The sequence below is a fragment of the Herpailurus yagouaroundi genome, unplaced genomic scaffold (genome assembly GCF_014898765.1).
Source record: "Herpailurus yagouaroundi ecotype Mexico unplaced genomic scaffold, PumYag 192, whole genome shotgun sequence".
Lineage (NCBI taxonomy): Eukaryota > Metazoa > Chordata > Mammalia > Carnivora > Felidae > Herpailurus > Herpailurus yagouaroundi.
This window is the reverse complement of record NW_024412423.1, coordinates 12,940,398-12,957,457: the sequence shown is the minus strand read 5'-3', so window position 1 is coordinate 12,957,457 and position 17,060 is coordinate 12,940,398. Positions and strand designations below refer to the sequence as shown.

General features: G+C 44.7%; 1 protein-coding gene and 1 long non-coding RNA gene across 3 annotated transcripts in view; one reads left to right on the top strand and one right to left on the bottom strand.

Moving 5' to 3' along the window:
- Positions 1 to 1,322: 1,322 nt before the first annotated feature.
- On the bottom strand, positions 1,323 to 5,282 carry LOC121010622 (uncharacterized). The gene is made up of 3 exons (XR_005781290.1): positions 5,164 to 5,282; positions 4,477 to 4,523; positions 1,323 to 1,566 (listed from the first exon to the last, which is right to left on the bottom strand). It is a non-coding gene; the product is annotated as an uncharacterized LOC121010622 (long non-coding RNA).
- Positions 2,938 to 17,060, top strand: part of ZNF608 (zinc finger protein 608) — a 129,745-nt gene continuing 115,622 nt past the window's right edge. Inside the window, exons 1-2 of one of the 2 annotated variants that reach the window (XM_040444352.1) lie at positions 2,938 to 3,191; positions 6,625 to 7,722. In XM_040444352.1, coding sequence (XP_040300286.1) covers positions 6,817 to 7,722 — 906 coding nt within the window. In that variant the 5' untranslated portion in view covers positions 2,938 to 3,191; positions 6,625 to 6,816. Of the gene's footprint in view, positions 3,192 to 5,351; positions 5,586 to 6,624; positions 7,723 to 17,060 lie in introns of those variants that run through there. The other variant, XM_040444353.1, reaches the window with a different exon arrangement.

Sequence of the window (17,060 nt, the reverse complement as noted above, 5' to 3'; positions counted from 1 at the left end):
GGTGATTGGAGAACACTCTTTAACTGCCCCCTTTCCCCACTATTCCTCAAGCGGCTTCCACCCCTCCATTCCTTCTAGACTCCAATTCCAGCTGGCTCCTCCCCACTACCACATCTCTGGGGAGACAGGCACTAAAATGACAAAGTGCTCGTGTCATGCAATAGTCTGCCAGCGTCACCAAGGATGTGCATGTGGATATTAATATGGAGACTGGCGTTGTCCTGTTATCTTGATAAGAGACAGAGCTAAAACTTTCTTCTTGAAAATCTGAGAGCGTCCCGATTTTTGTGAGGGGAGCAGCCCTGACTTTCTAAAGCTGCTAGTTAATTATCTTCGTTTCACTCATCAATTAGCTGATAGCCCTCTGATGTCTCTTGATTGCCCCCTTTGTCAAACAAAACAAAACAAACACACGCAAAGCCAGCATAACAACTCTGGCTCATTCAAATCTTCCAGAAGAATGGGGAGGGCAGGAGATGGGGGGTGGGGTGCAAATGGAGTGTGGAGATGTTGGGACGGCAGGAAAATGGTTTGAGTTAAATTCGTGAATGAGTTTGGCATAAGCCCCTACCTTTGACCAGTAGGGTTTACTGAACAAAAAAAGTTTAAGATTTAAGGTTAGGTGGTAATGTTAGGGTTAGATCAGATTATTTGGGTATTAGGAAGCCTGAGCTTTGGTTTTAGTTATCCTGAATCCATGCCCCAGACTCAGGGATTTGCTTTTTACCAAGGCAGTGTTAGAGGGCTGCTTCTACCCTTTCCAGCTTCACAAATTCAGGTCTTATTTTCTGTGCTTTTTGAAGTCCAGTTGTTGTAAGAGCTAGCTGTTGATTTTTCTAAGCTGATATAACATTGGGGGGGGGGGGGCGGTTAGCCATGGTCTTCCAATGGCTGAAATGGAGTACATACCCCAGGGACACTGGAAATGCCCAGGAATGAAAGAAGAAAAGTTAAAAAAAAAAAAAAAAATCACCATATGGTGCTATTCCTATCAATTGAACATTAAAAAAATTTGTAAATCTGTGTATTCAAAAATAGAAACAAACATCAGAGCTAAAATGGAGGGTAAGTGGATATCAGGTGGCTAATTTGCCCCATTTTATTTGTTAATGTATTGTGTTGATTTGAATACAGATCGCTTTAGGGAGATCTCAGGACTAGTCTAGATTGCATTCCTCTAGTTTATATACCTCAGCAAAGTGCTGTTTATTACTATTTGCAGCGTCAAGTGGAGTTCATCTGTGGGTAGTGAAACAACACATTGCCATTTTTAAAAAGAACTAAATATATTGGAAGCTCAAACATGAGTCAATAGACATTACTTAAAACATGTGACATAAATATTTTTATTGACCCGCAAAGTCATCACTGAGTGTTTACATCATAAGCTGTCTTTTGCTACCAGTAATCCACTTTCTATGTCCACTTGACTCTGAAGACACATCCTCAAATTGTAATTGTCATGTGGAAATTACAGTAGTGTTGGATCTTTAATGCTTGGGATCATGATGCTTTCAGTGAAATTCAGAGTACATCTTTGACTTTAAGGTTTCCACCTTGTAGCTCCTAAAAGTAATGGCAAATAACAGTGAAAAATTAAAAAATAAAAGTGCTTTAAAGGCTTAATATATATATATATATATACATTAATTTTAGTATATTAGCTGTTACAGTACAATACTGCGCTTGTTATTTTATATAACCTCTCTTATCCTGTGACCTCAGAGTCCCATTAACTTGGTTGTTGGCATTCGTCCTATAATAGATTGTAAAATATTTCTCTATTCTTGGTGGATTGAGCTGGCTAGCGGTCAGAGGACTTTGACACATCTCCCCCCCCCCCCCCCCCAACTCCTTTCCCCAAGATAGGGTTAAAGATCTGGGGGAAGGGGAACTCTGACAATCTTTCCGTTTAAAAATGCATACTGGGACTGCTTAACGGGTTAATCTTCCTAGTATATTTATCTCCCACAAATCGATTTGGTAAAAAACGAGGCTGGCCCGAGGTGTTAATATGGTTGGCTGGGACCTTATTTTATTTTTAATTTTTTTGGAGCCGCCTAGAACCAGGTGGAAAAGATTGGTTACAAATTCCAGGGAAGAAGTGTTCACGTAGTGGCGGTTAAATGGTTGCCAGCGTTCACACTTAAGTGCTTGTACAACAGACGACTGGAAACAAAAGGGTTACTTGTTTCCCCACCGCCGCCTTTACCCCCAGATCGATTTTTCTTATTTAATCAGCGAGTAAAAAGAGAGACACGGGGAAAAAAAAAAAAAAAAAAATTGGAAGAAGGGCAAAGGGGTGGGGGAGGGTTGAAAGCCAGAAGCTGCAATACAGAAAATCATTCTTGGGAGTTCGCGCTGCTGAGTCCTTGCAACAAGGAAGGGAAGCCAGCAAAACGCTCGCAGTCATTTCCACACGGCCAGCCTCCCTCTTCTCCTCGCTACGCGCTAGTGGCTCATTTGGCTTCCCTCTGCCACCGAGCGATCACATACATTATTTCCCCCAAGATAACACAATCAAACTTGTATTTACCGACATCCTTTCCTCGCAGCCTGTTTGAGATTTGTTTTAATAAATAAGTGTTTTATGTGAATGATGTAGTAATTGAAACGGGCGCACCGTTTTTTTTTTTTTTTTTCTTCTTACTGCAGGAGGTTCCCCATCCCCAATCCGGTTGGAAAATAAAACGCTTTGTCTCCACAACCACCCCCCACCGCACCCCCACCCGCTCTCAGTGTGTGTTTTATACGTGTGTATATCTCAACCCCCTACAGTAGCCAAGAGAAAGCAGCTAGCCAATGAGAGAGCCCAGTTTCATAAAAGCTGCTCTCTGATTGGCCCGATGCGAAAGGGCAATGGGAACAAAGAAAAGTCCCTTTCAGGTATAGAGGCTGAGAGCTCCTTTTGCTCCACTCCCCCTGTGTGTGTGTTGTGTTTCAGTCCTGATTTCAGTGTTGCAGAACAAGCTTGTTGTGTGTGTGCACCAGGGGGATTTTTGTTTTCTTTTTTTTTTTATGTTAATTTTTGCTTTTACAAAAAATACACAGGACGGTCTGTGACATTTGATGGTCCATCTTCTTTAATAATAAATTTGTTGAAGAGATTATAATTTCCAAAATAAAGCGGCTGCAACCAAACACATTCAATGCAGTTAGAAGGAAAAGGTCAACTCGATCCAATACAGACCGTAAGTACGGTTGCGTGGGGAATGTGCGAGTTTTATGCATTGAAATGAGGAACTAGTTACAGGGTTTGGCTTTTGCATTGAGAACAACAACCCAAGAAGGGTGAATTTTATTCAGTGGAGGGTGAAGCATTTGTAACTTCTTCACACAAATTAAGCTTGACTGGGCACTCGGGGTAACTTAGAGTAAATTACCTTTTGGGCTGTAACCCAAGGAGAATAAATAAGTGACACAGTTCCATATCCTGATCTGCAGTGTCCATTCCCTAGCTCACCTCGCCCCCTCCCTCTCCTGTCCTAGCTGGGCAAGACCCTCTTCCAAACCGAGCCAGGAAAGTGGGGGCAAGGGCAGAACAAGGCGATTTCTATCTCTTGCCACATCCTAGTTCCCAATAATTTAATATTAAACAAGGGAATAGTCACCCATTACATGTAATGGTTATAATTACCATTTTCCACCTCCTTAAAAAAGCAAGCAGCAAAAACACCATTAAGGGGAAAAAAAAAAAGCGCCCCACCCAACCCAAACAAACCCACAAATAGAGTAACAATGGTGTGTTTATTACATGACCTGGCTCGCGAGCTAGCAAAATATTTTTCTTTGTTTAAGACGTGAGGGGGTCCCTAAAACCCAAGTAGCTTGGAGGTGCCCTCCCTCCCTCTGCTAGGCGTCCCCATCCCTGGCCCCTCGGGAAAGCCGACAAATTGGAGATAAGTTGAGGAGAGGTTTATAAGGTGTTTCTTTAAAACATCTGCTTTGCTCTTGTGCTCATTACATTTCACTCCTTCGAACTTCCGAGAGCCTAGATCTGCGAGAAATGTTTCACATTCATAACTTGTAGCTGCGCCCACTGCAGGGGGGTGGGGGCGCGGGGAGGCGGCGGCGGCGGGGGGTGGGGAGTGTGTGCAGGGGGAGGGGAGAGACCTTCAGCTTTTTTTTAAAGACCAGATCAGTATTTTCTTGATACGCTTGTCACCATTTTTGTTCTCACGACAACCAATTGAGCCCTTGATCCTCACGTGATGTGAAAGGCTTGCACTGTAACAAAATCGCTCCTTTTAGATGGTTGGTTGTTGCTAACTCGCCCATCCCCCTCTCCCGGCCCCGACATTTCCAGCAAAGCGACTCTCCACTTCCAATCCATCAACAATTCATTACTGCTTTTAGCTTCCAAACGCCAGCTAATTAAAAATACTAAGCCAAGCTCCGGGGCCATCTGACTAAACACAGGAGGGGGGGTGGGTGAGAGAGGAGGAGGAGAGAAAAATAAATAAAAGGGAGACGCACCGTTTGCTGCGACTATCAGTGGGAAAAACTGTCCGGAAAAAGGTCGCCTAAAAAAAAAAATTTTTTTTTTTTTTTACTCTAATTTTCGAATTACCACATTAGTGTTTGGGTTGGGGGCGGGGGGCCCCCCCCCCCCCCCCCGGGGACTATACTAGGAACTGGGTTCCTTTTTCTTGAAACAACATAAAACAGGAAAACATCACATCCTTTGGGGGTCGAAGACTGAACCAATTTTAAACGCTGTTATTTTCCTCACCCCCCCGCCCCCCCGCCCCGAGCGAATGCTGTTCTAACTGGTTTATCAGCTCATTGAATCATCTGCTCCCCTCCCCCTCCACACCTTTCTTTTTCTCCTTCGGCTGGGGTTCTCAGCCTACCCTTTCTTCCTCCTCCTGCCCCTCCCCCCCCGCCCGCGGGGGGGGGCCCGCCGGCCCGCCCCCCTCTTCGCCCCCTCCTCCCCTCCCCCTCTTCTTCCCCCTCCTTTCCTCTTAAGTTAGTTCAAGAAATCAAATCTGTCAGGACGGGCGGAAAAATGCCACTTCCCGACTAACAGGCGGAATCCAGCCCAGATTTTCAGTCGTTTCTTCTTATTCTTTCTTCCCTCTCACTAATTTATCCCGATGTTAGCACATTCTGTCTTGTTACTAGCGGACGCCTGTAGGTTTGCTACATGGGATCATTACTTACTGATCACGGTGACTCTGAAGTCTGGAACTGAAGGCGGAATGAGAAGTTGGGAAAACTTTTTTCTCTAAGCGCTCTCTTTTTTTTTTTTTTATATATATCTATAAAAAACTATTCTTCTCGATGCTTGTTAAGAGGAAAAAAACCCTTTGGTGCTTCTGTTGTGAATGTGAAACATTATCTTCCAGCTGTACAGTGACACATTTTTTTAAGGAGAAAAGGACTCCTGATCCGTTTGCCAAAAGGGGGGTGGGGAGGTGGAATAATGTTATCGAGTGATTACTCTGGCTGAGATGTGTTATTTGGTTTCTTCCTTCTTGATCATTTGGTGTTTAAGTAAAATGAGGCACAGGCTTGTTGGCCGAGTGGAGTGGGAAAGGCATTTTGATTTGCTGGCCTAATTAAAAAATGATAAAGGATTAAAGGTAAGCAATGTCTGTGTGTGTGTGTGTGTGTGTGTGTGTGTGTATGTATATTTATTTATTTTTCTCGACAATCAACTGTTAAAAGGGGCTGATCCCTTTAAAAACCGTTTTAACTGATCTTTGTCAAACACACACTCATTTGCGGTCATTGAGGCCACCTTGGCGCAGACTACTTAAAGTGCATGTCTTAATCAGTTTCCCTGTACAGTCAGTGGCACCATATTTAACAGATTGAGCAAGTCTGTGACCTAGGAATACGGTAGAATTGTTTACATGTAATTTTTTTTCCCTCAAAAGGCAGGTATTCAGCCTTTTTTTTTTTAACACTGTCTTTTTATATAGAAATGCTCTTAAAGACGTGTGTGTGTATTTCAAAAATAAAATTGTATAAACTGTTGGGGAAGAGACGGTATGTGTTTGCTGGGGGCGGGGGGGAGGTAGTTATTGGTTGTTTTTCCTGTTCCTTACTGGGAACAAAAAACTGATTGCCCAGACAATTTGTAAAAAGAAGTCATAAAATTAGAAATAAGGAAAATTTAGAAACATAATTCTGAAACTAGCCTCAAGAGGACTTCCAGGGTCTGGTCTTTGAAATTGCAAGATCTAGGACGCGTTTAGGGATGTTTAAAGCTGTGTTCCTCCCTCTTGTCTGAGTGTTTAGGCTGTGTTTCTGGGGTTGAGATATCACATGTATGAAAAAAAAAAATCCTAAACTCTTTTTTTTTAAAAACCTTTCTGGACTTGACTCATATCTTTAAGATATTTTAATGCCTTAAAAAGAGTGATTATCCTTGTGCTGTTGATAAAGGGTTTTTTTTTTTTTTTTTTTTTTAAAGCTACTGTAAGATGCTTACTATCACGGGTAAGTTTTTTGGGCTTGGTTATTTTCTTTTAAACCTGGTACTGGACTGTGGAGACAATATAGGAGCCACCTTCCTCTCCAATTTTCCCTGTACCCCTTACTGACTCCCCAGTATTAATCGTTTTTTATTCTGGTAACACCCAGACGAGAAATATCCGACTTTTCCCCCCTTCACAGGAAAAGGTGGACCGGGACTAAAGGGTGTAAAATCCCTGGACACATTCCTGGGGCAGGAAAAAGAAGAGGAAGATTAGAAGATTTTTTTTTTTTTTTTTTTTTTAAGAGAAAGCCCAGCGGAGCTAAACGGATGTCCCCTCATCTCCAAAGGAAAGTTCATCGGATTTTTATACTAGAGAGCTCATCTTCAGGATGTCAGTGAACATTTCTACTGCAGGAAAAGGTGTGGATCCAAATACGGTTGATACTTATGACAGTGGTGATGATTGGGAAATCGGGGTTGGAAATTTAATAATCGATTTGGACGCTGATTTGGAGAAGGACAGACAGAAATTTGAGATGAATAATTCCACCAACACGCCTAGCAGCAGCAACTCGAAGGATTGCGGAGGTCTGGCCTCCAGCGGGGCCGGTGCTACCGCAGCCTTAGCTGATGGCCTAAAATTTGCTTCTGTTCAGCCTTCTGCTCCCCAGGGGAATTCACACAAAGAGACCAGCAAATCAAAAGTGAAAAGGAGTAAAACTTCTAAGGATGCTAATAAATCTCTGCCTTCTGCTGCCTTGTATGGGATTCCCGAGATCAGCAGCACTGGCAAGAGGCAGGAAGTCCAAGGGCGCCCTGGAGAGGCAACTGGCATGAATTCAGCGCTGGGTCAAAGTGTGAGCAGCGGCGGCGTCAGCAACCCAAACGGCAATAGTACCGGCACCGGCACCTCCGCGGCCACCGCGGGGGCGGCCTCCTGTGGGAAAAGCAAAGAGGAGAAGGCAGGTAAAAGCCAGAGCAGCCGAGGTGCCAAGCGGGATAAGGATGCGGGGAAATCCAGGAAGGACAAGCACGACCTGCTTCAGGGCCACCAGAATGGCGGTGGCGGCCAGGCCCCTTCCGGGGGGCACCTCTATGGCTTTGGGGCCAAGAGCAATGGAGGTGGCGCGAGCCCCTTCCACTGCGGGGGCGCTGGGAGTGGCAGCGGCGCGGCTGCAGGGGAAGTTAGCAAAAGTGCCCCGGATTCAGGGCTCATGGGAAACTCTATGTTGTTAAAGAAGGAAGAGGAGGAGGAGGAGAGCCACAGGCGAATCAAGAAACTGAAAACCGAGAAGGTAGGATAAAGTCGCCTTCCTCGACTTCCCACTTTCCTCTTTGTGTGCATTTGTGTGTGTGTGTGTGTGTGTGTTTGGGGGGGGGTGGGTGTCCTCTGTGTGCCTTAACACTTCCTATTCGTGCTTTCTGGTTCTTTGTGAGATTTCTGTCCTCTGCATCCTTTCCACGAAAATTTGGAATGGGGGAGCTTCCTTGGGTGCACGGTTTTAGCTCTTGCTTCTGCTGCTGCTGCTTGTGGTGCTGAGTGTTCGGGTCCCCTGGTGGGAGGGCCTGGGTGTTCCTAAAGTGCCTTTTACCCTGCAGAAGGGCTTCTGGCCAGTCAGCCAGTTGTGGTGTGCTTTTCATAGAAAACCTGCTCATGTACCCACTTGACTCCTGTCCTGGTTTCTCGCCCAAGGAGAGCTGTCTTACGTGTGAATATACGCGCCCTAGTATTTCTGGTAGTGTGTCCTTAGGGGCAGGGTTCACGGTCCCTCCCTGGGGAGGTAGGTCGAGGATTCTCAATTACACTCCCCCCCTCAACCTGTTTATTTTTATTTTTTATTTTTTTTCCGTTACTTTCTCCAACATAGTTCTGTCAAAGGGCATCAGCCTTGCATGGGTTCCTCTCATTGGTCCTGGGTTAAACCCCAGCTCGGTGCCCCTGTGTTGTCGGTTGCTTCGCTGTGTAGAATGACTGGAATGTTTTTGGTGGCTTTTAGGACTGTACCCTGGTGCCCTGGCCCAGTTCTTAGCTGGAGATATGAGTGTTCTCCTTTGGATTTCTGGCTTGCCTAGGGAGTAGTGGGAAGGCTGGTGAAGACAAGTGAAAAAAAAAAGGCTTGGCAGATTGGTGCTCGTGAAATGTGAAAACGGCCAGAGGAGACGAGAATTTGGGGTCACATTTGAGCAAAAGTCTGGTTAGACACTGCCTTTGGAAAACTTGCCCCCAGGGCTGTGCCATTCGGTGCGGGGGGCCTGTGTGACTTACTGGTCTGGTGACGGTGGTGCGTTGGACTGAAAAGTGCTCTGTCCACCCTGCAGGTTGGGAGAGAGCTGGGGGTGTGAGTAATGTTTCTGTAAAATCGGTCTTTAATCCTGCCAGTAGTGCTTTTGCAGAAGCAAAAATTCATATCCTGTGATTTATGGCGTGGCTGTTTGGAAATGTGCTTCTTAAATACTTTGGTGTATTTGCTATGTCTAACTTGATCCGAACCGTGAGATGTCTTTGGGTGATTCTTTCCGTGTACAGTTATTCGCTGCTCTGTCCTCAAACCTTTCAATTTTTGTTTTTGTGTGTTGAAGACTTTAACGATGGGAGTACAGGAAGAAAGTTCTGATTTTATGATTTGAGCAGTTGTTGAAGGTCCATCAAAGTGTCGATAATGCCAGCATCCCAAAAAGCCTGCGAACGCTTCTTTGATTCCGGTGCCTTTGGGCAGACAGCATTTTACAGCGATGACTTGAAATGCATTTTTAAAAATCCCAGGTTCCGATACTTCCATTTCACTGCGTAGTTGCACGTAATTTCTGCTAAAAGGCGTTCTGAAATCTTATTACTTAGTACAGTAGGGCATTTACTTTTGTTGCCAATAGTCTTCCAATTGCAGTTATAATCTGCTCTAACTATCTAGATGAATTGCCCTAATCCAGTGCTCACAATGGCCGTGGTTAAGGAGTCAGAACCATTTGATTGGATTCACTGCTGCCTGGAATGTGGGAGGTACTGCCCTTTTGCATTCCCCTTAGCCTTTTAATCTTCCAGCCAAATGTTCACATTCAACAATTTTGTTTAGCTGGCAGTCGGAACATTTCTGTATCTCAAAGGCTGCTGCCACGGCAACTGAGATTAGAGCACGGTGTCGGTTCTCCAGTTTTTGTGTTCTTTTCACTTTCCAGTCACAGAGGAAACTGGATGAAGAATGGAAGAATTAAATTATTCATATACGTGCAACTCATCTGGAGTCGGGAGCAGTATAAATGCGATAATGTGAATTCCATAAATGAAGAGCAAACAAGTCGTGACGGGGCTGGGGGTGGAGGAGGGGAGAGAGCACAGTGCCTTTAGATGCACTCCACCGCCAGCCACCAACTGGAGCCCCCGGTGTTGGCACAGGGACCCCTCAGGGATGGCTCCGAGGGGCTCGAATCCTGCAGTCTTGGCCATTCTCTGTCCAGCAGGGAGGTGTTGGCTCAGGGACACGGGTCCTTAGGATCCCCCCCCCCCGCCGCCCCCCACTCTTAAGAATGCTTGCCTCCTCAGCACCCAGAGATGGCACTCTCTCGGACAGATGTCACCCAGGGAAGTCGCTCTGATTCCACTAACTCGTGGATGGGAAAATGAGACCTCAGTTTAGGGACGACTTCCTAATGATAGGAGGATCCTCCGCTTAGGAGGTAAAAGGTTTAGTAGGACATGCTTTCCCTGACCAAGTATTTCAGCACCGAGGCATCTTTGAGAAAGGTTTCTTTTGACATTTTGTAGAATGTTTTCATCTCAGCCTGGCTTGATTTTCGGGGTTCGTGAGGAGTAAGTGCCTCAAGAGTGAAAATGATTAATTTCCAGCAATCAGATGTGGCTCACGAGGGGCCAAGTGTGGAACACCAAAGGAGGGGTGTATGTGTGCGTGTTTCTCTTCTGTGTGTGTGTGGGGGGGGGGTTGTTTTTCCTGGTTGAAAGGTTTCACGGGAGATTCGTAAGACTTGCTGTCACCGGTTAATTTTCACAGCATGCTTAAATGTCTATTTTTGGGCTGTTTATTCTGTTTCTACACTACACAAAGTCATGTAAAACATGATAAATTGGACCTTATGAAACCTAATTAAATCAATGAGTGTTCTGCTCCTTTATGTGGAAACCACAAGTATGTTGTAAAAGTCGCCACTCCCTTAATACGTGAGCAAAATCAAAACATGCCATAATTCTAAGATGTTTGAGCTATATTTCTATAGCCCATTTTGTGGTTAAGCCACCAGTGACATGTCTGAATAAGTAGATTTGACGGGTTGGCTTTGGGTTGTTAAAACCTGCTTCTCCACCTTACCCCCCCCCCCCCCCCCTTCTTTTGAAGCATAATAGCCTGTATTAAGGCTCTTCTGCATGTATCCTCCTCAGCCGTCTTACAGTTTTGACTTAATCAGACACAGGCATTCGGCCGGGGCTAAACAGGGTACCTGGTTTTGTTTGATCGCCGGAAAATTCAAAACTGCACAGAAGAATTCTTAAAAATACCCAATACCTCGAGAGACATGAAAGGCACAGGAGATCTTACAGTTGTGTCTCAGGGTTCTGACGACTCAGTACATATTCAGAAAAGAGAATTACTTCTCTGGTATCCTATTGCTTTCATTAAGATGGTCCTTGGGGCGCCTGGGTGGCGCAGTCGGTTGGGCGTCCGACTTCAGCTCAGGTCACGATCTCGCGGTCCGTGAGTTCGAGCCCCGCGTCGGGCTCTGGGCTGATGGCTCGGAGCCTGGAGCCTGTTTCCGATTCTGTGTCTCCCTCTCTCTCTGCCCCTCCCCCGTTCATGCTCTGTCTCTCTCTGTCCCCAAAATAAATAAACGTTGAAAAAAAAATTAAAAAAAAGAATTTCATACCTGCATACCCGGCCAAATAATCAAATACCACAGTGCAACTATCAAATATCAAATATGCAGCTTATCTACTGTGAAATAAAAGGGCCGAAAGGTCACTTGCCGTAATTAAAGAACAAAGTCTATTGTTGTCGGACAGCAAACCATTTGGAAAGCCACAGAAGGGATTTAGCGGTTAAAAACGTCGGTAACTAAGGGTGGATCCCGCCCCTTACTTTTCTATAAGCTGCCTCTGAGGGTGACAGGGCTTTTTGAGGTGGGTGCAGAGGCCATCCTTTCCCCAGTCAAATACTCTGGGAGAACCCAAGGAACTTGGGGGCGTTTGTGTGGTCGAGGCAGATCACCGAGTCCTGAGCGTACGTGGTATTGGAAATGTACCGGGTGTGCCAGAGAGATGAAAGAAACTACGCGCGACAGATCAAGACTGTGCTAAAGGAGATAAATAATGTTCAGCAACTTTTAATAACTTGGCAAATGGTCTGAACAAAAAAAGGGGGGGGGGAGTCATTGTCCAAATGTCACCAGGTTAAGAATGCTCTTCAGGTGAAATTGCTTGGCTCCGAGATGGTTTTAATTAGAGTGTTATAAAGACTTATTTTTTCCTAAGCAGCATTTTATAGTTCGTAAATGAAATGTATGCCGAAAGTGCTAAGCAGAAATCTCCCTAACCACAGAGGTGTTCAATAACCAGATTCAAACAACACGGAAAGGACCATCTGTTCTTCGTTTTCAGCTTGAAAAACAAGGATTGAATGGCCGAGATTTGCTCCAATTTTGACTGTGTCTGTGTGTGAGTGCGTGTTTTTTTAATTTAAAAAAGTTCACCTGGTACTTCATAGAAACTTGCAATTGCAGTAATACGAGGAACGCTGTGAAAACACATGTTCCTACATTTATTTTAACCAGTTCCACTTTTATTTAAAAGATTTCCAGAAGCCCAGCCATTGAACACTTTATAATGGCTATTCAGTTCCTGCAGGCAGTCACAATGAGGGGTCAGCTCTTCAAAGATCTCGCTCTTTAGTCAGTACCTGAATTATTCTGTCAATTTTCCCCCTGGAGGCCAGAGGGGTAAAGGCTCTTTCCAGGCTAACTCTGGTCAGCGTTTATCGGTTAATCTAATTGTGTGTGATAGCACTTTCCACCGGTGTTTACTGGACTAGACCTCGCTCTCCTTTGGAGCTGTATCTAGGATTGTTGATAATGGGGAAAATATTCTTTCCACGATGATAACTTTTGAGTCCTTGACTTTTAGACACTAAGCTTGGTTCTGGGTTTAGTAAGAGCCCTGGGTGAAACATTATCCGGCCTTTGTTTGAGGTCTTTTATAGAAGCTAATGACTGGGCTTGTGCCTCCCAGAGATAAATGACATTATCTCTGAGTGGGCTGACAGGAAACAGACATGTTAATGGTGAGGCTGCAGGGAAGATCTGCTCGGGTTCTGACAAAAGAGTCAAGAAGGGACCCCTGGTTGTGGTCATTAACACATAATGCATTCTTGCTCCTCCTAAGAGGCCCTTGATAATTGGAAAGCTATTTTAGCCACAAGCACTTAAATCATAAATCTACTGCTCCTAGTTCCTTTGCATTTTTAAAAGTAGGAAAGTAGCCGTGTGTGTGTGTGTGTGTGTGTGTGTGTGTGTGTGTGTGTGGGTGCGCGCGCGCGCGCGTGTTAACAAGTGTGTGATCCGGTTTATTTTTATTTTTTTAAAGCTGGGTGGTAAGGACATCTGGTAGAGCCCTATGAACTGGCTATACCAGGTGGGATCTCTCTTTGTCTTTCATCGTGCCTCAGTCATCCCTCTGTTTTAATAGACCCAAAAGAGGGGGTCGAGAAGCTAACCAGAAATCGTTTCATTACATGAAGTTTGCCTCGTGGGAGAGGGATAAAAATCTATTTTTTGGAAGTTGGGGGACAAGAGTTTGCTCAGTGATTTGAATGTGATGAAACCTGCCTTTTGAAGTGTGTGTTTAAAAAGTCTTGGGTATAATTGAGTTTCATTGCAGTTTCAACTCCACTTCTTGAGCGGAGATAATTGCCATGTTGCACACACGCTAGAGGTGTAGAAGAGGTGGAAGGATCATGTTATTCTATTCTTTAATATTAAGCCCTGAAAATTTTTCATAGTAATTACCGCGGCACAACATAGTTTTGATTGCCAGCACTCTGAACTTGCCAGTGATCTGAACCGCAAGGGTTTTGCTTGAATACATAAACAGTTTATTCGTAAGTTACTTGTGTAGCGCTCGTGTAGAACATGGAAGCCAGAACTAAGGAGATATTGGGCAATCCCTAGCAATATCACAGTGGCTATAAGCCTTTTTCATTAGGATTGTTGGCCAATAAAGAGTATTCTCAATCTGTGCATTTCAGGTTATAGACAGGGAAAGAGAACAGGTGAAATCTTTCCCTCGGGAATGACTTAGGTCATCATTTAGAGGCTAATCTACGGATCAGCTTGGTGCCCTGTAACTCGCATTTCTTAGGTGTATGTATAATTATTGAACAGCAGAATTCAGCTGAGTAAATTGAAAGATCAAATTGGCTTTATTCGGGGATTACTGAATTGGGCAGTATTTCATCTAGCAAAAAGAAAGGAGCTCCAAAGAGCCGTAGGAAAGGTAAGGTAAGGTTTTGAAAGGTGGACAGGGGGCAGGAGAAGGAAGTTTATTAGCAGAGTGCCTTCCTAAGGGGGATGGAAGGGGTCTATTGGTTTTCTCACTAGCGCTAACCAGGTAATCCCATAAATGATGGGTTAAAGGCTACATTCCTGGGAGAAGCTGAATCTACAGTTAGATTACTGGTAAGTCTTGGTTTGCTGACGGGGGGCTTAGCACAAGTGACTCCATTTTGGACCTGTTGTTTCTTTTGCAACACTTTCCTCCTTTGATTAGACTTAGCTGAACTGTGAGAGACATGATCAAACTTCAAGGCGTTAGCACCACTGCCGGAGAACCCTCTGACGTCTCCCAGTTCTTGTTGATCCTTTGGGTGGTTTTCTCGGGTCATGGCTTGAGGCTCACCAGTTTTTGCTTGGTTATTTTCTTCAGTCCTTTTCTGGCATTCCAGTCTTAGGGAGCTCATCTGCTTGGTGGTTAGCGGTTGTGAACATGCCTTTAAAGCTTCTGAGAGAATACAGCTTGCCAGGGAGATTACTGTGATTATTGTAAGCAGGATAGTTCCCATTGCCTGGAGTGCACTTTGAAGCCATGGTCCCCACCACCCAAACCAATCAAAATCCAGTAGGTCAAAGAAAGACCCCACTGAAGAAAGACTCCCTTTTGAAGGCAAGTGGCCTGCTCACTGATCTTAGGTGACTGAGTTTGAACTCTGCTGCGAGAAATGTTCATTAAGGTACAACAGACACTATGGGCTGTAGCATGGGCACCTCCTTGTTTAGCTCAAGGATAAGCATGGGCTGCCCTGTTCTCAAGAATAACTTTGGCCGGAGGGTCTAAGATGTTTGGGGGACAGCTTTTGCATTAGCAGCGGATTCAGTAATATTTTCAGGAGTTAAGTAGACCACACAGGTGTTTTCATTCTGGTTACTCTTTTTTTTTTTTAATTTTTTTTTCAACGTTTTTATTTATTTATGGGACAGACAGAGACAGAGCATGAACGGGGGAGGGGCAGAGAGAGAGGGAGACACAGAATTGGAAACAGGCTCCAGGCTCCGAGCCATCAGCCCAGAGCCCGACGCGGGGCTCGAACTCACGGATCGTGAGATCGTGACCTGGCTGAAGTCGGACGCTTAACCGACTGCGCCACCCAGGCGCCCCTATTCTGGTTACTCTTGACTTGTATCCCTTTCTTTGTACCGAACCAGGCTGTAACGTTCCCTGGGTTTGGGGGTGTTAACCAGAGACGTGGAAATGGACCATCAGGGTTAGGGAGTCTGACAAAATAGAGGAGGGGCCGATTTGTTTGGGAGACACTGAGGCAGGAGCATAGTGGTAAGTCCAGCCGTTGTTTGGAGGTTGGATTATGAAAGGAGCGGCGTACCTCGATGTTGGCATCTCAGTCGGTTTGGTTTTGAGGTCTCTGGCAGGAGTATGGAGTACAGGACCTGTCAGGTGGAGACTTCTTCAGCTCTGAGATACATTGTGTATCTGAAGTTCGAGTCTCTGAAGTTTGGCTGCCAGCTGGGCAGTGAGGGGGACCTGGTCCATCCCTTCCAAAGATACTGAAGGGCAGTCTTTGTTCTTAGTGATCGCAGATCAGAAGGGTGCGAGAAAATTGCAAGCATCGGCTGGAGTTGTAGCCAGATAATTTAAGAAACTACAAGTATTCAGGGCCTGGTCCGGTTATAGGTAAATAACAGAATCTCAAAGGCAATTAATAGAATTGGAATCTAACGTACAGATAAACGTGCAAACGTCTTTTCTCTGTACAGTTATCTCCATGTTATAGACCAAAGATAATTACAGTAAAAGTAATTTGTTCGCTTTAAACTTGGTCTGATTATTTACATAAGTGTAGCAAAGGTGGTGATTGACCTGGGTGCCTAGATGGCTCAGGCAGGTAAGTATCACTTGGTTTCCACTCAGGTCCTGATCTCATGGTTTCGTGAGTTCGAGCCCCGAGAAGGGCTCTGTAATAGCAGTGCTGAGCCTGCTGGGGATTCTCTCTCTCCCTCTCTGCCCCTCCCCTCCCCTCTGTCTCTCTCAAATAAATAATAATAATAAAAAAAATAGCGATTGACCAAAAAAGCTCTTTTTAAGACTGCTTTGCTGTCACCTTGTAAGCAAGGTACTATGCCGGTTTTTCCAAGGGGCTTTATTCTAGCTCCATAAAGTCAACCTGTTTTTTTTAAAAACACTCTGGTCCTTGGGGCGCCTGGGTGGCGCAGTCGGTTAAGCGTCCGACTTCAGCTCAGGTCACGATCTCGCGGTCCGTGAGTTCGAGCCCCGCGTCGGGCTCTGGGCTGATGGCTCAGAGCCTGGAGCCTGTTTCCGATTCTGTGTCTCCCTCTCTCTCTGCCCCTCCCCTGTTCATGCTCTGTCTCTCTCTGTCTCAAATATAAATAAACGTTAAAAAAAAAACAAAAAAAACAACACTCTGGTCCTGAGTCTAAGCACACGTGTCTCGAATACAAGATTCTAGTCAAAGTCTTGGCAATATAACACAGTTTCCAATTGTGTCCTGTTACAAACAGAAAGGATTCTCATTGAACTTAAGTAAATAACTGTTTTGCTGTTGAAAGAATACCCAAGAGTTTCCAAATTCTGGAGGAATGGGGGAAAGTAAATGTTTCATCTTTGTTTACAAAGGCGTACTTCACCAAATTATTAAGTCATTAATAGCTTAAGGGAAAAAGTTCCCTCAAATCTGGAAAAATAACATTAAAGAATTAGCACTATCTCAACCAAGGTGTCGTAAAAATTATAATCATCCTCCTCCTTTCATTCAGCCCCATGCTATTAATTTCTGTTCTGCTTGAATCCGCTTTTTCCATTAGTTCTGGAAATTCTTAACCAGTTCATTTTTATGATCTTAAAGTTATCAGAAACTTGTGTTTGCCAGAGTTCTTTCTGTGAAGCCCTTAAGATGACATGCCCTTTGCAGGAACACTTTTGCAAAAGCATTTGACTAAAACAATAACTGTCTGAAAGTGAAACAACTTAAAAAATGTCCATTGGTAGGGGCGTCTGGCTGGCTCAGTCGCTAGAGCATGGGACTCTTGATTTCTGGGTCATGAGTTCAAGCCTCCTGTTGGGTGTGGAGCCTACTTAAAATAAAAATTAAAAAAAAAGTCCATTGTT